The sequence below is a fragment of the Cervus elaphus genome, chromosome 11, assembly GCF_910594005.1.
Source record: "Cervus elaphus chromosome 11, mCerEla1.1, whole genome shotgun sequence".
Taxonomy (NCBI): Eukaryota; Metazoa; Chordata; class Mammalia; order Artiodactyla; family Cervidae; genus Cervus; species Cervus elaphus.
In genome coordinates, this window is record NC_057825.1 from 89340970 (window position 1) to 89368873 (window position 27904).

Genomic DNA, 27904 nt, shown 5'->3' on the forward strand with positions numbered 1-27904 from the left:
CGGCGAGTGCAGACCGTCCCCTCGTCCCCTTGCCTTGCTGTCTCGGGTTCTTTTACCACACTCTTGGCCTTGCTCCTCCAGGAGCGCCGGGAGGGGGCTATGTTCCTGAGTGTGGGTGGAGGTATGAATCTGGGGGGTGGGGGCCACTGAATCCCAGGCCTGAGCCCCCAGTCCCAGCCCCCTACCCCGCCAAGTACTCGAGCAAGGCCAACCTCCTGTTTTCTGCTCGGTCTCGCCGGGGTCGCCTTCCTGGAACACTTTGGTTATTGATTCCGCTGAAAGAGCCGGAGTGCGGAGACTGCGCTTCCCTGGGGACGAAGGGAGTGGGGAGGGGAGCAGGCTGGTGGTTGGGGGAGGGAGTTGATAAACTTTAGGAGGGATGCAGGGCGTTCCTCGGTACCCCAGGGCCTCCTCGGCCTCCCTCTGCCGGGCTCCGAGTGCGGCTAGACTAGGGGTAGGAGGGCGGACGACCCCCCACCCCCAGCGCAGCTCCGTAGCGCCGCTGGGAGTCGGAGAACCCCGACTCGGGCCCAATCAGCAGAGAGGGGTGGGGCGGCCGGGCGGGGGCGGGGCCGGAGAGGGAGGAGTCGGGCGGGGGGCACGGGGGGCGCCGGGGGCGCGAGGGGCGGGGAGGCGCGGGCTTGGCCGGCCCAGGCTGGCCAGGCGGTGGCGAAGGCGGCGGTGGCGGCCGGCATGGGCGATGGGGGCGCTGAGCGCGACCGCGGCCCCGCACGCCGGGAGTCGCGGAGCGGGCGCGGCGGGGACGGCGGCGGAGCAGAAGACTCGAGCGCTGATGCGGGCGGCCGCAGCCCCAGGGAGATTGCCGGGACTTCCGACTCCAGCCCTGCGGGCTCCAGGGAGAGCGGCGCCGACAGCGACGGGCAGCCGGGGCTCGGCGAGGCAGACCACTGCCGCCGCATCCTGGTGCGAGGTAAGGGGACGGCTCGAAGCCCTGGCCCACTGAACTCCCCTCCCTTCCCTCTCCGGGGCCTCCGACCTTCCTGCAGCCTCCACCTCCCAAGTCCTATATTCATTCAGACGATCGTCGTCCAGTCATTCATTCAGCAAACATTATTTTGAGCGTCCATTGTGTGCTGGACATTGAGCTGAGTGCAGGGGACAAAGCGGCGAGCGGTACGTGAGAGATTCCCGTTTCAGTGCCTTGAGATGCTCAGCTCTCTAGTCTCACCCGCGCGGGTTACCGTGGCGGGGGGCGAGATGAGAGTGCGGGGATGCGGAGAGCCGAGTCCCCGCCCCGCGGCCCTCGCGGCGGGTGCGGAGAAAAGCGTCACGAGCGCTCCGCGGGGTCAGGGCGAGGAGGGACCAGCGCCCGGAACCGCGGGAGGAGAAGGCCCGGGCTCCGCTCAGCTGCCGGGCGCCTCCCCGCTCCCTGCCCAGCCCCGCTTCCCGGTCCCGGCCTCGCAGGCGCACGGGCTGCTCCCGGGAGACGGCACCGGAACGCAGAGGGCGGCGTGCGCCGCGCTCGTCGGCCGGGGCTTCGCTCTCGCGGTTCCCACTTCCTCGCGGCGCCTGGGCCCAGCCGGCCCTCGGCGCGGCCTTCTCACGGCCTGGCTTCTCGCGTCTCTCCGATTCTCCCTCGCCCTTCGCCCTCCTCTCTTCTTTCCCGGCCATTTCCATCCGCCGAGCTTGCCTTCCCCGCCTTCCCTCCCTGCAAGAGTCCGAGTGCCTGGCTCTGCCTGGTTTCCTCGCTGAGAGGCTGCGGCTTCCCCGGCCCCCAAAGCCAGCCTCACGCCCAGCTCTAGGCTCGCCTTTCGCCGGATCCCGGCCTCGCCCAGCAAGACAGGAGAAGAAAGGGGATTCCGAGGTCTTGCCTTAAGCCCGTCCCTAGGCCGCGGCGAAGCCCGAGGTCTGTTTCCCCCACCATCCCAGAGTCCCGGACTGGGAGACCCAGCGGAAAGAGGCCACTCGAGGGTAGCGGCTGTCCCCGGTTCCTCCCGCTGCCTTTTTCTTGCCCTTTCTTTTTGATCGCTTCTCTTGAGAGCCTGAAGGCCTAGAAGGAAATCAGCCGGAGCTGATTTCCTTTGCCACCGCCTAGGGAAGGGAAACCAGCTTCAGGACCCCCGAGTGTGATCCGGGCTGGGCTGTGTGTGAGCTACCCACACACAGACTGAGACACCTTGGCCTGGTCGCTCACGGCCTCCCCACAGCTGCTGAGTCTGGGTGACTCTGGGAATGGGGCTAAAGGCACAGCGTGGAGGCAGCCCAGTGTGAAGTTGCTTGATGACCATCCCGGACACAGACTCGGGGACCCTGGTCTTCAGGAAACACAGGAAGCTCCAGGCCAGGTAGAGTCACTCCGTGCCAGTCAGGGGCAGGCTTTGGGGGTCAAAGGAGGTGGTCCCCAACCAACAGGTGTGTGGACCTCTTGGGCACTTGGGATTAAATTAGATCCATTCCGTAGACTGTGGGGTGTCCTGTGTACAAGGCATTAGCAGCCAGTTTGGAATTCCGTTAAGGAAATCTGCAAGGCTTCCAGAAACAGAGAAATCAGCCTCCTAAGCCCACATTCCCAGATTAAGGACACTCACCACCTCACACTTCATCTGTGGGTTTTTCGTTTCCTTCTGCCTGAACAGTTGTAGTTTTGTACCCGCCTACCATCCCTTCTGCTCTAACTCCGTGCAGATGGAATAGATTTTGTGTCCGCATGCGATGACAGATAACTCCCAGGTGTTGACTCTTGGAAGGTAGGATCAAAAATGATGCCCTCCAAGAGACCACACACTCCAGGAGCAATCATGGACCCCTGCTGGATGTGGGGCAGCTAGTGTGCACCATCAGCTGTACTTTCCCAAATTCATGGAGGCGATACAGCAGCGCCACTGCGCTTAGACAACAGAATGGAGAGAGAGTACAGAGGAGGTATTTATTCACTTAAATAAAAGGTAAATGCAGGGCCCGCGTAAATCTCTCTGTCCTTTTCCATTTAGCGACAAGGAGGTTATTACAGGCCTCAGATACCAGGGACGTCATTTACCGCTAATCCCTCCTAGCCAGAGTCACCTGCGTCACTCCGGGCCCCACTGGGCCCAGGGCGGAGGCCCAGCACTGGTGAAAGGAAGTCCACAGCACCCTGGTCCCCCGCCCAACGCGCCCTTGACCTCCAAGGATCTATCCTCCCAAAGTACCCGTGGAGGAAACCACACAGTGGGGGAGAGTAGGCGGTTAGTGTGTCCGCTGTTAAGTTGCTGGCGGGGTGAAGGTTCTGGGAAAGAGCCCCACTCTCTGAGTCTGTTTTTCTGCCTCCTTCCCTTGCTCCCTTGAGGGCTCCACCCCAAGGTAGCAGACCTGTTGAGGGAGTCCCAAGACGCAGAGGAATAAGAGAAAGGCCTGGTGCTGGAATTACGTGAAGCCGATTTGGAATACAAGGCTCATAGCCCTTTGAACTTGAGCTAGTTTCTTTGCCTCTCTGTGACCCAGTTTCCTCATCTGAACGAAGAAAGCATAGCTCTTCCCTTGAGTGCCTGTGCTCAGGGCCAGAGATGTTGTCTATAAAACTGCAAACAAGCAGCAGGATCTCCATAAATATTCTGTGGAACGAGAAGGGTAGGAGCTCCAAGGAGACTAAAACTGCTTCAGGCCGTGGGCCTCCTCCCTCAGAGGCCTCCCCCACCGCAACCCCTGGCCCCAGAGGCTGTGTGAGCGTTCGGAGGTGAGCAGCCAAGGGGACCGGGACTGGATGATGGAAGGAGACCCAGTGCCACCTTGCAGACACACAGTGCGGCCTTCCCCAATCCCCTTCGAGGAACCCTCACACAGCCAATCACAGAAGTTTCCCTGCCCCTGCAAAATGTGGGTCAGGGAGCCAGGGAGGCCGACCTGCCATAGCCCCTGCCTCAAGATGGAGGCCGCTTCACACCACACAGGGGCACAAGCAAGGCTCCGCGATAACAGGGGTGTGCACGCAACAGGCACCCCAGACACTCCACTGAGGACACAGCTAGGCTTCCACAGGGGCATTTGGAAAAGACAAGCCGTGGGCAGGAAGCAGGTGGAAAGAAAGCTGCAGCTCCAAGTTCGCTGCGGTCTGAGTGGGACTGCCTTTTCGGTGGAGCCGGGATCCCTTCAGTCAAAAGAGGGGGGACAAGTCTCACCCCAAACTCCCAAACCTCACAATCCATGCTCTGATCTGCACACCCAGATGCACTTAGGTGATTTTCAAATGGACTCAGAGTCAATTCAGCTTCTGGACAGATCCGGGAATGGCGGTCCACCAGCCTCACCCACCCAGCAGATGTTATGAACAATGGCTAGCGCTGATCCCAGCGCACACAAAGCGTCCCTCTGACCTGCCAGTCTCAAAACCCCAGTCGGGCCTCCTCAACTCTGCACTGCCACCTGGGCCTGAGTCTACAGAGTTCAGAGGCGACCCCAGTGCACTCCCGCACCTTGAGAACTGTGACATCCTGGGCCTGACTCAGCACCCCTCTGTCTGGTAACAGGCGGACCGGAAAACTGCAGGAATCCTCGGACTGAGTGAATGACTGCTCCCCTCACCCCTGCAGCACCAACACCCACTAGCAGAAATGCTTTCGCCTGGGATCCCGATGGATGTGCCCAGGGCCTCTGGCTATGGCTGAACAATTCCTTCTGTGGATGTGAGTTTGGAGCAAGGGGTGATTGAATTTAGCGGGGTCTAGCCCCCTGAGAATTGAGGGCAGTACTGGACCCGCGCTGCAGAAATGTATTGGTGGAAATAGCACAATGGCATACACCAGGCAGAGCCTTGGATGCTGCGGACATGTTTGAGGATGCTGGGCAAGGGGCCAAGCCTTTTGGGGGGCTTGAGCTAGTAGCAACCCAGGGAACAGTCAAACCCCTTCTGCAGCTGGGTCTGGGCTCAGCGTTGAACGGCATCACCTATTTTCCAGTTGGATTTACAGCAGTCCCAATACCCAGGATGACTCGAACTGGACCTAGCGTCCTCAACCCCCACCCAAGTCATGGCAACTCCACGAGGGCACACCTGCCACCACCACCCCCCACCGTCCTAGATGGGGTGTCCTGGCAATGGAGTCGGTGACCCAGAGTATTTATTGGAAGGAGCCGCTGGATTGCAAGGCCCTGTGTCTGGGCCCTCCGAGCACCAGACTTTGGGACTGGAGCCTCAACATGTCTGTTAAGAGATAACCGGACCATACCTCCCAGGCAGTGGTTGAAAGCTTTAAATGATTCATGCAGGGGATTGTGCTTTGGGGATTTGGGTTTTGGTTTTGGTTTTATTTGGGGAGTTCGTGGGGAGTATTAGGTTTCTTTTTTATTTTCCTAGGATTGTTTTCGTTTTATGTTTGTTATGTTTTTCCTTTTGCTTTGTTTTTGGTGGAAGGACCCACATTCTCACGGTGGGTCTAGGTGTACCCTATCATTTTGGGTCTTTATTTTTTATCTGATATCCATGCTTCCACCCCACCCCCAAGACACACATACCCCCAGAAGCAGACCTGCAGACAAATGCGTCGTCGTGTTGGTGTGTCTTGCGTGCACACTTTCATTTTCTGGGAGCTGTGAAGGGCCTTCCGGGGCGCCTCCGGTGCTCAGCTAGCGCTGCCGCCCTGGCTGGTCTCTTGAACTCGGGTGCCTGTGGACCCGCCGCCAGCATCCCGCGCGCAGCAGACACGGACACGCGCGCGCGCGCGCGCCTGAAAGGTCGGAGCTTCTAGGCGGTCCCCGGGTGACCCGGCCGGGACAGTGGGTGGGTACTAGGAACTGGAGGGGAGGGAGCGGACTGCCGCAGCGTGCGTCCCTGGATCTTTGTTCGGCTGCACCAAACGCGTCGAGTCGCCGCACAAACTGCGCACCCCCTGGAGCTAGACAGGGCTTCTAAGGCTCGTGTTGGCTCGACGCCATTTCTTCAATTACCCCGACTCAAGTCTGGGGCCGAAGTAACCAACCCAAGCTCCCTCTCAGTTCGCTCTTTGATTTGTATTTTAAATGGGCGGCGAGGTGGGGGACGGTATAGGAAGCATATGAATTTTGTCTTTACTTCCTGTGTGCTTAGTATAAACTAAAGATCGGCCTGACCCTCCTCGGAAAGTCGGTAGCGGGTTACCGGCAGTACATCCCGCGGAGTTGCGTACCCCAGTGTGAAAACCTCTGATAGAGGACTCCGGGGCGAGTGGGCCGACCCAGGGGTCCCCGGGACCCGGGTGGTCTGTGCGCCTGTTTTGCCCCACTCCGTCCACATCCAGGAGGGAGGTTGGATGGTCTCGACTAGGGGTGCCAAGGTGGCAGCGGACACCGCAAAAAGGGGAGGCGGCGCCAGGACGAAATCTGGCCTGCAAAGCGGAAGAGTGGGCGGACCTGGAAAAGCCAGGGCTGCGAGCGCGGCGGGGCGGGGGCGCGACTGTGAGACGCTACTGCCACCCCCGACCCCACTCACCCACGTTTTCCCATGAGCTTGCCCTTCGCTTGCTAGTTGATTGATTCCACAAACATTAACGAGTACCTACTGTGTGCCAGTGGAGGAGGAAATGGCACCCCACTCCAGTATTCTTGCCTGGAAAACCCCATGGACAGAGGAGCCTGCTGGGCCACAGTCCACGGGGCCGCAAAGAGTCGGACACGACCGAGCGACTAAGCAACTCCGTGCCAGACCAGCACGGTGGGGCTGCTGCCGCTGACAACCAACCGAGAGACCATCTGGAAAGCGGGACATGCGAGGTTCCTGGCCCGCCGGGGCGGCGGCAGGGCCTGGGTGGCGAGGGAGCCATGTAGGCGAACAATTCAAGGAAGGAGGGTGCAAGCCGGGTCCCCTAGACACCACGCAGGGACCACGTAGGAGGTAGACACCGCACCCGCCAAACCCTATTGGTCTCCCCAGACGCATTACGCGTGCATACAGTCGGCACTCAGTAAATATCTGCCGAATGAATTAGAGGAAGCAAAACCAACCTCTGGTTTCACCAGGTAGGAGGCCTCCACGCCCCTCCCCGGGAAGAACGTCTGTCCTGCAGTCACCTCCTTATTCTTTGACGTTACAAAGGCGTTCCTAACATGAAACGGTGATGATGCCAGAGGACAGAATAATCGTTAAACTAGAAAGTTGACGGCGCCCTATTTTTGGAATTTTGTGCAATCGTCAACTTCGGGGGCCACTGAAATATAAAACCTGAAAAAGCTCAAATATGGTTCTTTTTACTCGTTCTTTGGATCCCCAGGGACACGGAGGCAGTCTGGAGGCAGGCAGAGTCTGGACGAGGAGGCCGGGCAAGAGCAGGGCCCGCAGGGCGGTAGTGAGTCTCCCGGTTCTCCGCAGTTGCTTGGGGGAGGTTCCGCTGCAGAGCCAACCAGGGAAATATTAATAATTAGGTAAATCTGCGCCCCTTCTCCCCGTCCAATTCACAGGCCTCCGTTCCTTGGTTGGAGCTTGAAATAACGGGATAATTAAAGTTAGGTTTGTTGTGTTTTGTTTGTCCCCCCGCCCACCGCAGAGCTGCTGGCAGCCAGGGCTCGGCGGGTGGAAGACACCCAGCGAAGAACACAAGACCACGCTCACAAAATAGATGGGAACAAAACAGGTAGAGCATTTGAATTCAAAAAGCAATATGGGGGCTTCCCTGGTGGTCCAGTGGTTAATGCAGGGGTGGGGGGATACGGGTTCCATCCCTGGTGGGGTAGTTAAGATCTCACAAGCCTGTGGAAAAAACAAACCCAAACGTTTACAGAAACATTGTAACAAATTCAACAAAGACTTTTTAAATGGTCCACATGGGAAAAAAAACTAAGAAAAAAAAAGCAATACGGTTTCAAGGTTTAAAAAAAAAAAAACGTGGTAGGAAGCTCCCAGAAATAGCCACCGATGTGCTTCCATAGATTTCTCCCCTCTTGTATACATAAGCTGTCTTGGAACTTAACATTAAAAAAATTTTTTTTTCAACCCCCTGGGGTCTTTTCCACCCAACCATTTCACACTGTTCCCCTTCTGCACAGTATTTCCCCTCCTCCAAAGGAGGAGGAAAGCGGATTTTCGTATCCTCTAGAAGGGTGTTCCTGTTGTTTTCCTCTGGTACATTGAAGTTTTGTAATTGTGAAAAAGTAAAACCAATCCAAATATCCAACAACAAGGGACTGGTTAAATAAAATTTTATTATAGCTGCATAATGTAGTACTATGCAGTTGTTAAAAATAATGAAGCACTTCTAGATGGAAAGATATTTATTGAATAAATTTTATCAAATGAAAAACAGCAATTTGCGGGAAATCTTACTTTTGTAATATATAACTTACCTATTAATTTTTTTCAGTTACTGGGGAAGTTTGAGAGCTTGAGAAATGAACTCCCAATGCCCAGGTCTTTGAGCCCTTGAGTGTTTCCTAAAGATAAATTCCTAGCAGTGGAATTGCTGCTTCAGGTCAGAGCCACAGGCGCATAGCCCTCGAGTGTCATAGTGAAGCTGGTCACTGATCTCTCCATTCAGAACCTGCAGCCTTAATGTACGGTGATGAGATGTTGTTATTTTATGATCTTTTCATTAAAAGCATGATTGAAAATTCATGTGGAAAAAAAAAGAGTTACACTCTAAAATTTTTTAATGTGTTTCCTTTAATTTTAAAATAGTAATTCATCTGATTCAAATATCAAAAAGTTGTTTTAAGTACACATGAGCAATCTCTTTCCCATCCTTCCCCATCCTCCAATTCCCACTGGGCTCAAAGGCAGCCATTATTTACTGCTTTCCAATATGTTATTCCAAATCATTTCTATGATTCTGTCAGCCAGTCCATTATTTTTTCTTCCTTTTGCTTGTTATGCATATGGTCGTATCTATATATATTTTCCTGCACCTTGCTAATTTCACTTACCAGTGTATCTTAGGGTATAAAGAACTCCTGTTAGTTTTTTACAAATGCATAGTATTCCATTTCTAGAGACTGGATAGACCATAATGTATGTTATACCACCTGTGCCCTAATGGTAGACATTTAGCTTTTTTCTTATCTTCTGTTATTATATACAATGCTATATTAAATATGCTTGTTCCTTGGTCATTTCCACATGTGTGGGTCTTATCTGTCAGAGAAGTTCCTGAAAGTAGGTTATGGGGTCAAAGAGTATCTGTGTTTGTGATTTGAAAGATAATGCCCAAGGGTCCTCAATAAGATGGTACCTACGCCCCTTAGCAATGCCTGAAAGTGCTTGTATCCCCAAGTCTTGCTATCACAGTTCACACTTTTTTTCTTGATAGATGTTAAATTGTTCTTTCAGGGGAAGAAAAGTTTAGCAATTTAGACCCCCACCTTTGCCCTCTCCCCATATTAGACATTATATATCTCACACATCTTTGCTAAGAAGTTCCTCACTGGCATTTTAATTTTTATTTCTTTGATTATCAGTGAAGTTGAGCATCTTTTCATGTTTATTGGCCAGTTGCACTTCTGCTATCTATTAATTCATTTCATGTGACCATTTTAATTTTCAAATATTCCTTTCCTTATTGATTTTTAGAAATTCTGTACTGTGGACAGTGGCTCATTGCTTTCAATATATGTTGCAATTTGGGGGGTTATAAATTGTCCTTTAATTTTTTTCTGATGTCTTTTGTTTTCTGAAGTATAAAATCTCTAATTACAAAATCAATCCATGCCGTTTTATTATATCATGTAAAAGTTGCAATTTCTTCATTTCCCCCACATAATACACTTCTACTCCCAAGATGCAACCTCCCAAACTTTCCCTAGACATTGAAAAACATAAATAAGTTATAGATTGCAAGAGTGAGGGTTTTTTTTTTGCAAACTTCTTTTCTTCATTTAATAGATACTTTTCAATCTAGAACTACCTTGTTATTTTTAACAGTTGCATAATACTATATTATGCAGATATAATAACATTTATTTAACCAGTCCCTTGGTGATGGATATTTAGGATGGTTCTACTTTTTCACAATTACAAACAATACTTCAATGTTTTGTATCCTAATTTGAAGAGATTTATTAAAAAGTCTCATTTATGAGACAATATGAAAACAAGTGAGACATTTTATTATATTAAGGAATGGTTGTTAATGTTTCTAATTGTGACAGTAGTATTGTGATTGCTTTTTAAAGATACTTATAAAATGATTTATAAAAACATTTATAAAAATGTTTCTGGATGAAATTACATGGTGACTGGGATTTGCTTAAAGTTATAGGGAGATAGAAGAGCTAGGATTGTTACTGAGTTTATAATTGTTGAAGCTGGAGGATAGGTATATCACAATTCATTATATTTTCTCTTTCTCTCTCTTTTGCTCTTGTTTTGTATGTTTGAAATTTCTCATGATAAAAATTTTAAAATAATAAACATCATTTCACATATATCTGGTATGCATATAATTACAGGGGAAGTTCCTAGAAGTTAAATTTTTAAATCCGAGTATATACACTTAAAATTATGATTGATATTTCTAAACACCAAAATGTACTAATTTATACCCCTGGAGTTTGTGTATAAATATACCATTTCTCCCCCACATCCTCCCAACCTAGGATGTACTTAGTCTTTTAGAGCAAAATCTTTTCAAGTGAAAAAAAAAATCTTGTTTTATTGGTGTTTTTGATTACTAGTCAGGTTAAGTGTATTTTCATATACTTATTTTTCATGTTTATTTCCTCTTCTGTGAATTTTTCATTCATATGCATAGCCATTTCTCTATTGGCTTACTCATTGTTTTTTTATAGTTGTAAACTATGTATAGACTACATAAATATATAACATATATGTAACATATTTAAACATACAAATATACACATATTTAGTGTGTTTATATAGAAAGAAAATGATCCCCTTTTCTGTGACATATGTTGCAAACATCCCCAGATCTATTTCATTTCTTTTTTCTTCTTTTTCTTTTTCAACCTTGCTGTGAGTTGGGTTGTTGTTGTTGTTGTTGTTTTTGACTCAAATTTTTTGGGCTTCTATGTTTTAGTTCTCAAGTAGAAAGTTCTTCTCCAGCCAAAGGTAACAATATTACATATATTACATATAATGTATATGTTATATAACTTAGAATACTCTTAAAATTTTTGTTACAAAAATTCAATATATGTTACAATTTTTGAGTTTATAATTTGTCTTTTGTTTTTCTTTCTCATGTCTTTTCATTTCTGAAGCATAAAATATTCTTTTAATTATAAAACCAATTCAAGCTGAAATGAAGTGTAAGTTGAAAACTCTTCCTTTACCCCACCCAAGGCACTTCACTCCCAAGATATACCCTCCTAGACTTGCTTTGGTAATTGAAAACATAAATATGTAAGTTATATATTACGAAAGTGGGTTGTTTTTTTTTTGCACACTGCTAAAATAGTCTGTCTGCAGACTGTGACAGTCTTCGCAACACACCAAATAGTAAAGAAATACATGAAGTAAAATGGGGGATATCTTTCCTTCCTTACCAGCTTCCACTCCACAGAGTGAACAGAAAAGAGAGGTGTCCATCCTGCCAGATTTAATTCTATATAGATATAAGCCCATGGGCACACACATACACACTTTACTTTTACCTGTTGTTCTTTATAAAACTGGGCTTGTACACATGAACTTGTTTTCATGTAGCAGTATATGGTGGACACCTATTCAGGTCAGTATATGAAGATGTACCTCATTCTTATTAATGTCTACACAACAACCAAAGGCATGACTCGACTGTGGCTTCATCAACAGTGTTGCTATTGATAAACATTCAGCTTTTCCTCTCTCCCACCCCTTCTTACAAACTGCTACAAACAGTGGCTCTTTATGAAATATACAATATTTCTCTGGGGTAGAAACCTCTGTAAAATTTCCGAAACAAAAGAACTATACATTTTTAAATTAGGTTAGGCACTGTGAAATTGTCCTTCAAGAAAAACCTTTCCTCTATTAACCTGTATTCTCACCAATAGAGCTTGAGAAAACCTATTTTCGCTCACCTTTGCCAGTACAATTTTCCCAGTCTGATAAAGTATCTGAAAAAAAAGTTATCTCTTTTCTATTCTAATTTTCATTTTCTCTAAGTCCCTCTGGGCGTATTTTTTCATATTTATTAGCCACTAGTATTTCTTCTTCTCTTAGTAACCCTTTCATATAATTTGTGCAGTTTCCTACTGGACTGCTTGACTTTACTCGTTAGGCTATAAAGGCTGTGTACTAGACATTAAGACTGTTATGCATGTATTATTAATAGTCTCCCAATCTGTCGCTTTTCTTTTAACTGTCTCTCATCCTGCAGCAGTTTTTTTCTCTAGGTACTCAAATCTGTTATTTATTTTTTAAAATTCATTAGTGTTTTTATTCCACTTCCAAAGATTTATTTATTACATCTAAAGTTTTTTTTTTCTTTTTTTTTTTTTTTACATCTAAAGTTTTAATCCATCTTGTATATAGTTTTGCATGCACTGTGAGATAAATGACTTTATTCCAGATGATGCACTAACTGTCCAAAAGCCAGGTCTTGAGTAATCTTGTCTTTCCTCCAACTAATTTGAACTTTCATCTTGATAATATCGCAGTTCCTCACATAGGCGTGGATTTGCTTCATAACTCGTGTGCCAGCATCACCAGTTTAGTTGCTGTAGATTTGTAGTATATTTTGCTGTGACGGTAATGCAAGAATTCTCTCCTTATTCTTGCACATTTTTTCTCAACTATTCTTCCATTTTCAATGTTTCCAGTATACTGGAGAATGAGGTTTTTTTTATAAGGAATTTTCATAGTGATTACATTTCATTTGTAGATTAAGGCAGAAAGGACATTGTTACATTTAAAAATGAGTGTGTTAACAGCTTATCATGTAAAGTAACTAGCTGGGTGCTACCTTGATGAAGTCTGGGTAAGACTTTGAGGGGGTCTACTGGGAGAGCTAGTGGGAGATGGTCATTTTTGGTGCTGGAGGTCAAGAGTGTTAGCTATCTGTAATCAGGCAGGAGTCACCACCTCTCCCATGGCAAAGGATCTTTGGTGGAATTCACTCTCCCTGGTACTCCTGAGGCTCACCCCTCTTTGAGGAGACCTGAAGGACAGCAAAACTCAGCCTTCATTCCACTTAGACTCATGCATTTCACCCTAACAAGACCCTACCCACCCAGAGGCTCTGGAACTAAGCTGTCCTTCCTTCCTGATGTCCCCCACACACATAACTCCACCTAGAAAAGCAACAATTCAGGAAAGAGGGCTCTGTCAGTAGGAGGGACTAAATTTTGCTGCAGGGACAACCTCAAATCTCAGAGGTTTAACAAAGAAATATATTTCTAAATCACTTGGTAAATCCATCACAAGTGGGAAGGGGCTTGTCTTGGTACTCAGAAACCCAGGCTGATGAAGCTCCGGCTTGGCTTCTGCCTCTGGACCATCCCAGTAGAGGGAAGGGGAGGTGAGAAATCCAGACCTGGCTTTTGACATGTTCCCTGAAAGTGACTGCATCCCTTCCTCTTGACTAAAACAAATCATGTGGCCATATCTGATTTCAAAGGGCAGAAAATGAATGCAATCCTACTGTGTGCCTGGAAGGAATTGGAAACACTGGCTAGCAGCATCCTTGGTTTATCCATTATCTTGACTTTGATGAGCGGTCTCCTCTGCTGGTCCTAGCTAAAAGAGCAAGCACAGAAGCACTGACTATTGGATGTTAGCTATTTGGAGAAGGTCAGAAACATGCCGTTGTTTTACTTTCTAGTGTTTATCATTACCTTACATATTAGATTTTTTGGTTTTGTTTTGTTTATCTGCATTGGGTCTTCCTTGGGATATGTGGGCTTCTGTGGTTGCAGTACTCAGGCTTAGTTGCTCTGTGGTACAGGAGATCTTAGTTCCCCAACCAAGGATCCAGCCCACATCCCCTGCACAGGAAGGCAGGATTCTTAGCCACTGGACCACCAGGGAAGCCTCTACATATTCATTTTTTAATTTATTATCTGTCTGTCTCCCCAGTACAAGGTCTACTGGAACAGGGACCTTGTCAAATTTGCTCATTTCTATATCCTCATATGCAAGAGTACTATTTGGCACATAGTAGGCATTTATTACAGCTTTCCTGGTGACTCAAAGACAGTAAATAATCTCTCTGCAATGCAAGAGACCGGGTTCAATCCCTGAGTCAGGAAGATCCCCTGTAGAAGGGAATGGCAACCTACTGCAGTATTCTTGCCTGGAGAATCCCACAGACAGAAGAGCCTGGCAGGCTACAGTCCATGAGGTTGCGGAGTGAGACCGACTGAGCAACTAACACATGCAGGCATTTTTTAAATTTATGTTGAATGGTTGAATATACACAGTTGTTTTATTTACATAAATGGGATAGTACTACTTACTTTCTTTCACTTAATGTCAGTTTATATGGATACTGCCTCATTCTTTTAGCTACATGGTATTTTATAAAATATGAACGGCATGAATGTATCATAATTTGTTCATCTGTGTCCCTTGCGGGGAACACTCAGGATGCTTTCACATTTTCAACATTTTGAACAATGCTGCTGCAAATATCTTTATGTATACCTTGGAGCACATGAGTCTGTGCTTAAAATAAAATTGCTGGGGCAATAATTACGTGCTTCTATAAACTTGACAAATGCAGCCTTGAAAGATTATGACAATTTATGGTCCTACCAGCAGTTAATGGGAGTGTGGAATCACCAACAGTGCATCTTTGCTTTATTAATCATCTACTAATGTCTCTCCAGTCTTATGGGAGGTAAAAAATGATCCACTGTTGCTTGGACTTGCATTATCCTGATTACTGTGAAGCTGTGTTCATCTTTTCACATATTTATTGGCCATTTGGATATGTTTTCTGTGAATGGCTCACAAAAATTACTTGACCATTTTTTCTATTAGACTGTTGCCCCTTTTTAAAATAATTACTCTTAATTGCATTTTATATATTCTGGATATTATTTCTCTGTCTTTTAAAAAAGACTTTCAATTGTGTACTTCGTATTTTATCTTGGTTTTGATGCTTTTGTCATATAAAGTTTTTAGATTTAATATAGTTGAATACATCATTTGTTTTTCCTTTACAGTCCAGGTTTGCATCTTGCTTGGAAAACTCTTCCCAAGCTTAGGAAAATAAAAATAGCTTTTCATATTTTCTTGTAATACCTTTATCATTTTACAGTCTACAATTTGCTCTCTATTCCATTTGAAGCATTATTCTTTATGGTGTGAGACATGAATTTAACCTAATTTTATTCCAAACCTGGATAATTTATGGTCCTCAATCTACTTAACTGCATTGAGAGCCTAGACATACAGAAGAATGTTCCCTTTATCATAGACTCTGTCAGTGTATATCCATGGCTCTCATTGTATACTCCTTATTTCATTTTTTCCCAATATTCAGTAATCTGAATCCCACCATTACCATTTCTATTATATCCATGTTTCATTTATTTACTTAATATTTTAGCAAACAACAACAAAACATGCCAAGAGGTTAGACTGATGTTTTGTCACAGAAACTGACAAATCTGTGGAAAGAATATTTTATATTTTCAAATGAAATGTCTACTTTAGCTTCATGCTGAGTATGTAAAATCATAGACTTAAATTTGTTCTAGTAAACACTAAAATAGCTGCATAACTTTTGAAATGACAAAGATTTATTTATGTATCATTTTAAATCATCTTACAAACTACGAGTGAAATGCAGAGGCACTTGGGGAGCTTCTATTGTATTCTTTACACGAACAGATTTGTCAGTTTCTGTGACAAAACATCATTCTAACCTGTTTTGTTGTTGTTGTTATTAATGTCTTATTTTGAAATAGTAAGAGAATCACAAGAAGTTGCAAAAATGGTAGAAAAGCCCCATGTATCTGCAACCTAGCTTCTCACAATGGTGACATCTTATATAACTGTAATACATGATCAACGTCCAGAAATTGACATTAATTCAATATAATTAACTAGACTAGTGACCTTCCTCAGATTTCACCCATTTTTTGCATACACTTTTTTCTTAGTATATAGTACTGTGACATTTTATTACACTTACAGATCCATGTAACCACCACCGAAATCAAGATTCAGAACTGTTTTGACACCACCAAGAAGCATCATCCTGCTACCTACCCCTTTGTAGTCACAGTCCCCCTTCCCCAGCCCCTTGGCAGCACACATCTGTTTGCTTCCTCTACAACTTTGTCATTTTGATAATGTAATATAAATGGAATCATACAGTACATAATCTGAAGGACTGCCTTGGGTTTTTTCACTGTGTCATTTGGAGATGTATCCAAATTGTTGTGTCTATCTATAGTCATTGTTGTACCACGGTTTGTTTATCCGTTTACCCATTGAGGAACACCTGGGTTGTTCCCATTTGGGAGTTATTACAGATAAAGCTGCTGTGAATATCCCCCTGTAGGTTTGATGTGAACCTAAGATTTTATTTCTCTGAGATAAATTGCCCAGGAATGAGGTTACGGGGTTCCATGGTTAATATAGGTTTAACCTTTTAGGAAACTGCCAGGTCAGTTTCCAGAGTGGCTGCACCATTTTACATTCCCAGCAGCAATGAACGAGGCATCTAGTTTTTAGGTATCCTCACTAGCCTTTGGAACTCTCACTCTTCATTTTCGCGCCTCTGATCATTTTTCTCCTGGTTTTCATTTGTTTTCTCCTGACGGCTAGTGGGGTTGAACCTCTTTTCCTTTGCTCATTTGCACGGCCTTTGGGGCTTCCCTGGTGGCTCAGAAGGTAAAGAATCTGTCCACAATGCGGGAGACCTGGGTTTGATCCCTGCGTTGGGAAGATCCCCTGGAGAAGGAAACTGCTACCCACTTCTGTATGTGGCCTGGACAATTCCATGGACAGAGGAGCCTGGTGGGCTATAGTCCAAGGGGACGAAAAGAGTCAAACATGACTGAGTGACTTTCACTTTCACTTTTGGGATATCCGGGGACAAGTCTAAGGTGCTTGTTCCATGCTCCTGCCTCTCCTGGCCCTGTGGAGGAGGGCTGTCCTCGGCTGTTCCCTGAGGCAGGAATACCCCTCTTAGCTCCTCTCCAAGGAGGAAAGGAGGAGAAGGGCTGTATGGTTTGACATCAGAGGTCAGGAGCAGGCTCAGGGCTTCAGGTGGGCTCCAAGAGGCTCACCCGGAAGCGGATGTGAAGCTTCCGGCACCATATATGACATCCATCACCCTTTCTCCTCTTCACACCCCCCAAGATACTTTTAATAAAATCAGTGCCTTTGGAGATGGGTTCGTTGGGTGTTGTGAGGAAAGTTCTGAGCCTGATTTCACAATTGGAAACAGTAGAACCTGAGCAAAGAGGACCCAGTCACAATGGGGTCACAAACATTAACCCACTGTTGTGAAATGTAGAAAGTATTGGAGGGGGGAAGCTTGAGTTGTTCAAAAAAGCCTGATTCTACCAACCTGCCAAGAGCAAGGCTCCCATCCGTGTGCTGTGTCCTGCCCAGCACCCCGGAAAGGCCAGCCCAGTGTGGGGGGTGACAGCCTCTGGGCCATGACTGCATCCCCAGGCTCACCCTCTCCCTGAGGGCTAACTGAGAACACGAAGGTGTTTGAACCTCTGAGATCAGGGGTATGACCTGTGAGCCGAGCCAGGAGCCTATGAAGAGCCAAAGTGCACCCTGGAGTGGGACTGCCCCGTGTGATCCCGTGCTTAAGAACTCACCCTGCAATGAAGGAGACTCGGGTTCAGTCCCTGGTCGGGGAACTAAGATCCCACAACCACAGCTAAGACCCAGTGCAGCCAAATAAATAGAGTACCTCCTGGAGTGGGGAACATTAACTGGCCCTAATAGGAGGTAAGCAGAGCCAGTCTCATAAAGTATACTACAGGACTTGGAGGGAGAGATCTCAGGTTCTAAAAGTAGGTTCTGCAGTCTTATGGCTCACAAGGAGCCTCTTGACAGACAGCACCTCCCAAATGCAATTCCTTTCCTGCGTCTTCCAGGGCAATGGTGAGCCTGTCAGAAGATTCCATTTTCTACCCATGATGTCTATAATCTATCTCTTCACTATAACCTATTAATGGAATCACTAAGAATTACTAAAGGAGGGTATTCGTTAAGTAAAATGACAGTGTTTCTAGAGTTTTTTAAACACTGTCAGTATGATCTTGGGTAGGTACTTATAATGTGTTCCTCCACTTCCTCATCTCTAAAATGGGGATAATCACAATTCCAACTTCACTGAGACATAGGGAGGGTTTAAGCACTTAAAACGGTGCCTGGCCCAGAGCACGCACTGCAGAGATGTCAGCTATTATTGCTAGTGGCCAAGGCTGCTAAAGCTTCTGATCACATTGGAAACTGTGCGTGCCCTCTGGAGCGGGGTGGAGTTCCTGCAACCTTGGAGGCTTGCTCTGTTACCTGTGCTTCATCAGGGCTGCCTTGAGTTGAGAAGTTTCCCATTGACATTAATGGCAAATTACTGTTAGTTTAGCTTTATTATTATCAACAGCATGTGTTGGGGGAGGTTTGGTAAATCCCAGGTGGCACAGTGGCAAAAAATCCGCCTGCCAAGGCAGGAGACACAGGAGATGTGGGTTTGATCCCTGGGTTGGGAAGATCCCCTGGAGTAGGAATTGACACCCCACTCCAGTGTTCTTGCCTGGAGAATCCCATGGACAAAGGAGCCTGGTGGGTTATGGTCCATGGGTTCGCAAAGAGTCGGACATGACTGAGCTCACACACGCATGCACAGAATACGATGCTACATATTTCCACACTCTAATTTTTGACATAAACTTTTCTAATAACTAGATTTGAAGCCATCAGTGTGTGTGATTCAAACATGGATCATCTTTGCCCCTATACTTAAGGCTAATGTATATAGTATAATCCACCTCCCCACCCCCCACCTCCAAGAAATTTTGCTTTAGCTGAGTTCTTTAAGTGGGACTATCGCAAATGTTAGCTGCAGGTTTTTCAACCTCTCTTAAGTAGGCTTCAAAATACTGGAGATGCCCTGCATGGGTGACGTTGGTCCAGGGACCAGGAGGGTGGCCCTGCTGTCCAGGACTCAGCACACAGGGAGTGGCAGAAATTCCCCCTCTGGAAGGCACCCCAGCCGCTTGACACAGTGGCAGTGGCACACACACACACACACACACACACACACACACACACACACACACACACACACACACACACAGCTTCAGACCTGGCTCTGGACATCTCCTCCAGTAAGCCTTATCTGATTGATCAAATCCAACTCTAAACCATCCTTTCCTCTGCACTTGAGGACTTGGTATTTTCTCTTTACATTTGTTTCTTATCCTGCCAAGGAAGAGAATCCTGGCTGGGGCAAAGTGAGTCCCTTCTGCCCAGGCTGGATGATAAACCTGACATTTGTACTGAGGCCCATTCACATACACAAGATACTGCATTGGGTGATTGAGGAGGCTAGGCCCAGAGAGAGTAAGCAACTTGTCAGAGGTCACACAGCCAGGCCCAGACCTGAGGAGCTTCCCATCAGATCATGCTACCTCTTTTTTTTAAATTTTTTTGTTTATTGTATTTTTGGCTGCACTGGGTCTTTGTTGCTATGTGCAGGAGGCTACTCTCTAGTTGCAGTGCTCAGGCTTTCATTGTGATGGCTTCTCTTGATCTGGGGCACAGGCTCTAGGTGGCCAGGCTTCAGTAGTTGTGGCCCACAGGCTTAGCTGCTCTGAGACATATGGGATCTTTGTGAACCAGGGATCAAACCTGTGTCCCCCGCATTGGCAGGCAGATTCTTAACCACTGGACCATCAGGGAAGTCCCACGCAGCCTCTAATTAAGATGTTCATTGGCGGCTTACATCCTTAACTAGTGAACTAACTTGCATCCTTTCACGACCCCTGCAGATGCCAAAGGAACCATCCGAGAAATTGTTCTGCCCAAGGGCCTGGACCTGGACCGGCCCAAACGGACCCGCACATCCTTCACGGCTGAGCAGCTCTACCGCCTGGAGATGGAGTTCCAGCGCTGCCAGTACGTGGTGGGCCGGGAGCGCACTGAGCTCGCCCGCCAGCTGAACCTCTCTGAGACGCAGGTAAAAGGGCAGGGCCAGGCCATTCCACGGCTACCCTGGCATCCAGGAGTGCCCTGGGTTATGAGGCCGGTGGGCTGCTGCCCGGAAACCCAGCTTTGGAGTTCAGACATCTATTAGGGAAAGGCTTAAAGTTACTGGTAAACCAGAGCAAATAAACACAGTGCTGACAAGAGAAAGTTGGCATTTGCCATTGGAGGTGGGGTAGTGGGGCACTTCTGGATCTATCAGGCCCTTTGGATGGAATTTGGGGAAAGGCCAGAGAGATAGGAGAGAGGGACATTCAAGATGAAGGCAGTGGCTTAAGGGGGTGTTTGTTGGTGCAGGAGGGAGCCTGCAGAAAGGCATGGGGCAGGGTTGGCTTGCTGGGAGCACAGGTTCAGGAAAGCGATGAGGCATTACAGATGTGGGTTGGGGACCTCTCATTTCCACTTTTGGGGCCTTTTCCCATCCTCCCTTCATCCCAGTGAGCCTCAGAACCTCCTGTTAGAGAGAAAAGGTCTGAACTCCCCCTTCACCCAGGTAGGGCTTAGCACTTAGCAGTGGTCTGCCCGACCCAAAGGAAAGACTTTTGTAAACTGAGCACCTACTCTGTGTGAATGGAGGCATTTCAGACTGGTCGTTATTGTTCAGTCACTAAGTTGTGTCTGACTCTTTCTGACCCCATGGACTGCAGCACGCCAGCTTTCCCTGTCCTCCACGGTCTCCCAGAGTTTGCTTAGACTCATGTCCATTGAGTTGGCAATGCTATTTAACCATCTCATCTTCTGTCACCCCCTTCTCCTGCCCTCAATCTCTCCCAGCATCAGGGTCTTTTCCAATGAGTCGGCTCTTTGCATCAGGTGGCCAAAGTATTGGAGCAGTATTATTCAAACTAATAGATCTAAATAATAATGATAGTAGTAGTGGGAAATTCCCTGGGGGTCAGTGGTTAGGACTCCATACTTTCATTGCCGTGACCTGGGTTCAGTCCCTGGTCTGGGAATTAAAATCCTGTAAGGGCGTGCAATGCAGTCAACAAAAAGGTGGTAGTAATAATAATAATGCTTCCCCAATATTTATTGTGCCAAGACACTGTTCCAAGTTAGTTATGTTAGTTTGCTAACCCCTACAACCCTGTGATTGTAGCAACCAGTAATATCCCATTTTACCCATCAGGAGAGGTTATGATGCCCAAGGTCATACAATGAATAAGTTCCAGAACTAGGATTTGGACAAGCAATCTGGCCCCTTTATGCTGCCTGTATACTGGGCAACCACGCTGGAGCTTGTCAAAAAAAGACTCAGAGACTCTAAGTCTAGCTACAAGTAAAGAGCTTGAGGTACCAATAAATGTATCAAAAGGGCCAAACCAGGAGGCATGAAGGGAAGAGGAGAGGAAGGAGAGAAGGAAGCAGAGAGGGAGGGGGAGGATTGGGGAGGCTCTCCTCACACCACCCTGCTGTCTTGCAAGCCGGGGCATCTCCCTCTGGCCTGTTTTCCTCCAGCCGCCCCTGTAGAGTCCCAAACAGCCCAGCAGATGGCCTGGGGCAGCTGGGCCCTCCTTCTAGCTGAGCTCAGCTGGGCTGGACAGCCAGGCTTTGTCCAGGAGGCCTGCAGTGGCCAGGCGGGGCAGAGCGCGTAGAGGGAGCCAGGGAGACCCCCTCAGACCAGGGTCTGAGGTGTAGGCACAGGGTCCCTCCTCCTGTTTGGCCTAATTTCCCTTTGTCTCACGTAGTTTACCCCCCCAACTCCCCCCTCTGAAACATTCTTCGCAAGGGCACCTCAGGTGCCCAGGCCAACAACTCCTCAGTCCTCATCCTTCCCTGCCCTGCCAGTACAGGCCACCTTTATCTGTTCTTTAAGGTCAAAGCCAAGTCCCTTCTCTTCCAGGAAGCCTTCCCTGAGGCTTCTTGACCTCACTGCAAGACCTGTTCCACATGGCTTGACCTGTAAAGTGTGGTGTGTATGTGGGTGGGTGTGTGTGGGGGCGATGGTGGGCACCAACCCGTGTGCATTTCCCCAAAACAAGAATGTATTTGAAGGGCACATCTGCTCTTCAGGCCTCCTTGGGGAGCCCAGCACACAACTGGGTACACAGTGGACCCTCAAAGAACCCTCAACTGACTGGTTACAACTTACCAGCCTCCTTCCCCTTCCCCTGGCCCTGGAGCTTGGCAGACAATATACAGCATTACTAACGCTGAGAGTTTCCTGTGTGCCAGGCATTGTTCTAAGTGCTAGACATGTTCTGACTCGTTTGGTCCTCACCACCAGCTCGTAGAACAGGTGTGAGGTTTTTCTTCTGACACTATGTGGTGTGTTCCCACACCAGCAGCAGCCAGTTCTCCAATACCAGCTGGGTGTCCAACAATACAACTCAATTCAGTTCTGACCTCAACTCCTGGAGGTAACACCCACGCCATAGGTTATGACCAGCTATACAAGGCAGGTTCCCACACCCTCTCCTTAGGTTTGATAATTTGCTAGAATGACTCACAGAACTCAGGAAAACTCTTTACACTGTATTTACTTCTACAAATGCATTTATTATATAGGATGCATGCATACATGCTGTGCTAGGTCATGTCCGACTCCTTGTGACCGCTTGGACTGTAGCCCAGCAGGCTCTTCTGTCCATTGGGATTATTCAGGCAAGAGTACTAGAGTGGATTGCCACTTCCTGCTCCAAGGGATCTTCCCAACCCGGGGATGGAACCCCCGTCTCTTGCATCTCCTGCATTGGCTAGGTGGATTCGTTACCCACTGAGCCATCAGAGAAACCCCATTATAAAGGATACAACTCAGAAATAGGCGTATAGAAGAGATGCATAGAACCAGATACAGAGGGGAGAGTTCACGGAGGAAACGTCATTGTTCAAGAGTCTTTATAACCCAGTCTCCAGACCCATTATGCTTCCTGGAGGGAAGGGAATGAAAGTTCCAACCCTCTAATTACAGGTTTGGTCTTTCTGCGACCAACCCCCATTCTAAAACTAGGGGTCCACCCTGCGTCACCTCATTAGCATAAACTCAGGTGTGCTCAGAGGGGGCTGGTTATGAACAACAAGGAGCTCTGAACCAAGACCCAGGGACAAAAGCTAAGTGTACTTTTTTTTAGTACAACACAATGGCTCCTTATTATTTTTATATTAAAGAGAAGGAAACAGAGGCACACAGAAATTAAATACCATGCTCAAAATGTAAAGCAGGCACATTCATTAGCTCATCTAATCTTAATAAAAAGTTAGCTTTCAGGACTTCCCTGGTGGTCCAATGGTTAAGACGCCAAGCTTCCAATGTAGGGGGCGTGGGTTTGATCCCTGCTCAGGGAACTAAGTTCCCATAGGTCACACGACGCAGTCAAAACACTGAAAAAAAAAAAAAGATGACTTTATGAATAATATTATTCCCATTTCACAAAGTTGAACTCAGAGAGACTAATTAACTTGCCAAGTTTACATGGCTAGAATTTTGTGGAGTTCTCAGCATATTCACCTGTGCATATGCATGCGTGCTTAGTCACTAGGTCGTTTCCAACTGTTTGTGCCCCCGTGAACTATAGCCTGCCAGGCTCCTCTGTCCATGGGATTTTCCTGGCAAGAATACTGGAGCAGGTTGCCGTTTCCTCCTCCAGGGGATCTTCCCTACTAGGCATTAAAGCCGAGTCTCCTAGGTCTCCTGCATTGGCAGGTGGATTCTTTACCACTGGGAAGATATATTCACCCGTACTTTTGGGCAAATATATCATTGACTGCCTGCTGCGTACCTGGAGCTGTTCCAGGAAGGCCCTCCCCTCCCTGTTACACCCAGGACAGGACAGGACAGGACAGGAGCCCCTGGAAAGCTCCCCTCCTGGTGGGTCGCACCTCGTTACTGCCGCTCCCTTTGTACCTACTTGCCCTGTGTTTGTGGGCAGCGGTCAGCCTCTCTCCTGCTCCATCCTCAGGGTCCAGAGGGAAGGAACCGTGACCTCTGAGTCTGTCCTCCCCCTCCAGGTCAGAGGAAGGAACAGGGAAGGTGAGCAGTACACCTCCCACGGACTGTGGGCCCCAAGGATTTCCTGTTTGATCTCTGCCACAACTCAGGTGTTTTTGTCCTTATCTTAAAGATGAGAACTGAAACTCAGGGGTCCCTGGGGGTGGTGCCTGGCCGAGAACCCAGAAGGCTTCCCAGCAGGGGAAAGGATTACAGGGACACACAGAGCCACGTCCCCAAGGATCTGGCAGGACCTCTTCCTGGAGCAATCAAGTTTCAGTGTGACTAACAGTCACATCTTTCAGCCAGACTTGGCCGAGTCATCCTTCCTCCTTGACTGCCCTTCATTGATATCAGCTTCAAATGTCACCTCTTTAGAGGGGCCGTGTTTGCCACCCCACTGATAAGACACTGCCTCCCTGACTCTCCTCTCCTTATTGTGCCCCCTTTCTCTCCACCGGGGTCCCCAAAGTGCCAATCCACAGCCGTTGTCTGTGCATACCAAGTTAATACAGAAATGGAGAGTACATGTTTAGAAATATACAGGGCAGTTTTTCTAACAATTCACTTTAATTGTATTTTACGAAAGTATTGGTCCACAACAGATTGGAAACATTAAAAAGTGACTCCTCACCACGAATCCTTTGAGAGATGCCGCTCAAAGCACTTACCGACACGGCGTCAAAGCCACCGACAGCCACACCTATTCGCTTGTATTTGTTGTTTATCATCTGTCTGCCCCGATACCCTGCCCACCCTACACGGCGAGGATCCTGCCGCCTAGAACAGTGCCTGGCACATGTTCTGTGCGTGCTAAGTAGCTTCAGTCCTGTCCAACTCTTTGCAACCCCATGGACCATGGTCCACCAGGCTTCTCTGTCCATGGGATTCTCCAGGCAAGAATACTGGAGTGGGCTGCCATGCCCTCCTCCAGGGGATCTTTCCAACCCAGGGATTGGATGCTCAGTCCACATCTGCTGAATGCATGAGCAAGTGAGTGAATGCAGGAATCAACCTCAGGTAGATCCCCTAGCTCCCTGGTCACTTTCATTTATCGAAAAGCAATCCAATCCTGTTGAAAACACCCAACTCATATGTATTTCAGATCTTTTCTTCTTCCCCCTCCTCCACTCAGAGCAGGAGGGACATGCAGGGGAAGAGCCCTCTAGAAAGCCTCTAGAAAGGAGGGGGGAGTGTGGTACCCCTCCCCCACAGTGACCACCAGGGTCAGGAGGGCAGGGAGGGTGGCACCTTCTGGCCTGAGGAGCCTCATGGCCAGAGGCCTTGGCTGGAGGGTCGGTTGCTCCCACAGGGGGCCTGGTAGGCATCGCCCCAAGCAGCCTCAGCTCTGCCCTCATTCTCTCCCGGGCCAGCCTCCCGGCCCTGCTCCTCCTCCCCACCTCTCCTTCCCCCCTTCTGTCCTCCCTGCTGTCCTCCCTTCTGTCCTCCCAAGCTGGAGGAAACCGGTGGGTCTCCCCATGCTTCTCTTTCCCAGCCCTCCACTCCACGGTCCCCGGCTGGCACACTGCTCAGCCAACTGCCAGCCTTCCGGCACCTCCCAGCCAGAGCAAGGGAGCTTAGGTCCTGGGGACGTGGACCTGGGTGCTGCAGCAGTTGACAGGGTTGCCAACTGGGGAGCAACTGTCGGTCCCTCCTCCTCAGACACTTCAGGACTCCCAACCTGCATCCTTGGGGGAGCACCCTGTCCTTCCCCAGAGAGGGGAGAAAATCCCATCACCGTGAGGGGCCCGCAGAACTGACCACTGAGCTCGCCTGCCTCCCAGCCTTCCTTTCCTTCTATGGGGGGGGGGGGGTTGGAATGCTGGGAATGCTGGGTGCCAGGTGCTTGGTGCTGGTAGAGGGCAACTTCTCATCTCATCAGCCTTGAGAACGGTCTCTGCTCTTTGGTGGCTCCATTTAGGATGTGGGGTACTTGGCACCTCTCTATCCCCAGTTTGGGGAATGTGGCCATTGGAGGTGTCCCGCACCATCCTGACACGTCCTCTTATAGTGGGTGTCATATTGAGAGGTGCTTTATAGGTGATGGGGTGGGAGGGGGATGCCAAGAGGTTCAAATAGGGGGATGGCCAGATGGGCTAGGGAGCCCCCTTCAGAGATGGGCTAGGGGTCGGGGGGAGGTGAGACAGGAGGAAGTGGGGGTGGCTAAGAGTGAAAGGCGTGTAGGCCAAGAGGGGGACCTCATCTGTGCCTCCCCCCATCCAGGAGTCAGGGTAGCAGTGGGTTTGGGGGGCCAGGGTCTCTTGTTCCCCTAGCCAGGCTGCTGGCGGGAAGATTCTGACGACAGTCTGACTGCTCTTCTTCCCTCTCTCACTGCACCCCCGCTCCCCCCTACTCCCTGTCCCCTCGCCCTCGCGGACTCCCCTCCCCTCGCTCTGCCCCAAGGTGAAGGTCTGGTTCCAGAACCGCCGCACCAAGCAGAAGAAAGACCAGAGCAGAGACCTGGAGAAGCGGGCGTCCTCCTCGGCGTCCAAGGCCTTCGCCACCTCCAACATCCTGCGGCTGCTGGAACACGGCCGGCTGCTGTCCATGCCCAGGGCCCCCAGCCTCCTGGCGCTGACCCCCGGCCCACCAGGCCTGCCTGCCGGCCACAGGGGCACCTCCTTGGGGGACCCCAGGAACTCCTCCCCACACCTCAACCCGCTGACCTCGGCCTCGGCCTCGCCCCCACTGCCGCCCCCTCCGCCAGCGCTCTGCTTTTCCACCACCCCGCTCCTGGACCTGCCTGCTGGCTACGAACTGGGCTCCTCGGCCTTCGAGCCCTACAGCCGGCTGGATCGGAGAGTGGGCAGCCCCGGCGGCGGTAGCAAGAAGGCCAACGCTTAAGTCTCGACCCCCCGCGTGACACTGAGTCCCCAAACACAGCACCACCCCTGCCTCCTGGGCCCAGAGGCAGAAGGGGCAGCCGCCCGCCCTGCCCCGTCCACCCCCAGCTCAGAGACTCTCCAGTGGCCGGCGCTGGTCCGCAGCGGGTGTGTGTGTGAGTGCAGTGTGTGTGTGTCTCACTGAAATAAAAGGAAAACAATGACAAGAAGGGAAATCGAGTCCCCACAGCACGCCACTGCCTCCGTCCCCTCTCTTGCCCCTCCAGGGGAGGGAATCAGGCTACTGGTCTCCCTGACAGGCATGTTCACAGCCGGGGAATCTGGTACCCACCTGACTCCTGCTCCCAATTCAAGCTCCCACCCAGGTGTTTCACCTCCCATGGTAGCACCATCCATGCCTTTTTTGGTACATGTTGCCCTTTGCAAGCTTCTCTTTCAAACGTGTACTCTAGAGGTGGAATGTCAAGTCCTTGGGGAGGGTGATCAGTGAAAGATCAGACGAGGATCCAGAAAGCCAGAGAGAGGGCATCACAGGTAAACCCAGGCAGGATCCCACATGCTTTAGAGGACCCATGCATCACAAACACCCCAACTTGAAGCACTTCAAACTTTTTTTCTTGCTTAAATAAGACACTTTTGTTTAACCTTTTAAATTTTGCAGTAATTGTAGACTTACAAGGAGTTGCAAAGATAGTCCAGAGAAATCTAGGTACCCTACACCCAGTTTCTCCCAGTGGTTGCATCTTCCATTCCTGCAGAATAGTATCAAAACTGGGAAATTGACATTGATTGTGTGTGTGTGTAGTTCCATGTCACTTTATCTGTGTAAGATTTGTGAAACTACCACCACAAATATGATATAGAGCTGTTGACCACCTCAGAGATCTACCCCGGTGCTGCCCGTCAAAGTCACACCCACCCCCCACCCCAACCCAAGAGAGTTCTTTGAAAGACTAGGAAGTATGAGAGGGACCAGGAACCTGAAATGCATTCCCCAGTCCTAGGATGCAGGGTGAGATGTTGCCTCTGAGGAAGAAAAGGCAAGCAAGCACAGTCAGCTCCAGTCTCTCTGGGAAGTGTATTTGGTTTCAGGTTGAGTGCCCTGAGTCACCCAGA

General features: G+C 48.8%; 1 protein-coding gene across 1 annotated transcript; it reads left to right on the top strand.

Moving 5' to 3' along the window:
* Nucleotides 1-607: 607 nt before the first annotated feature.
* Nucleotides 608-27007, top strand: VAX2 (ventral anterior homeobox 2). Its single transcript, XM_043916635.1, has 3 exons — nt 608-931; nt 19804-19991; nt 26349-27007. The coding sequence occupies exons 1-3, from the start codon at nt 694-696 to the stop codon at nt 26787-26789; spliced, it is 867 nt and encodes a 288-aa protein (XP_043772570.1). The 5' UTR covers nt 608-693; the 3' UTR covers nt 26790-27007.
* Nucleotides 27008-27904: the final 897 nt, after the last annotated feature.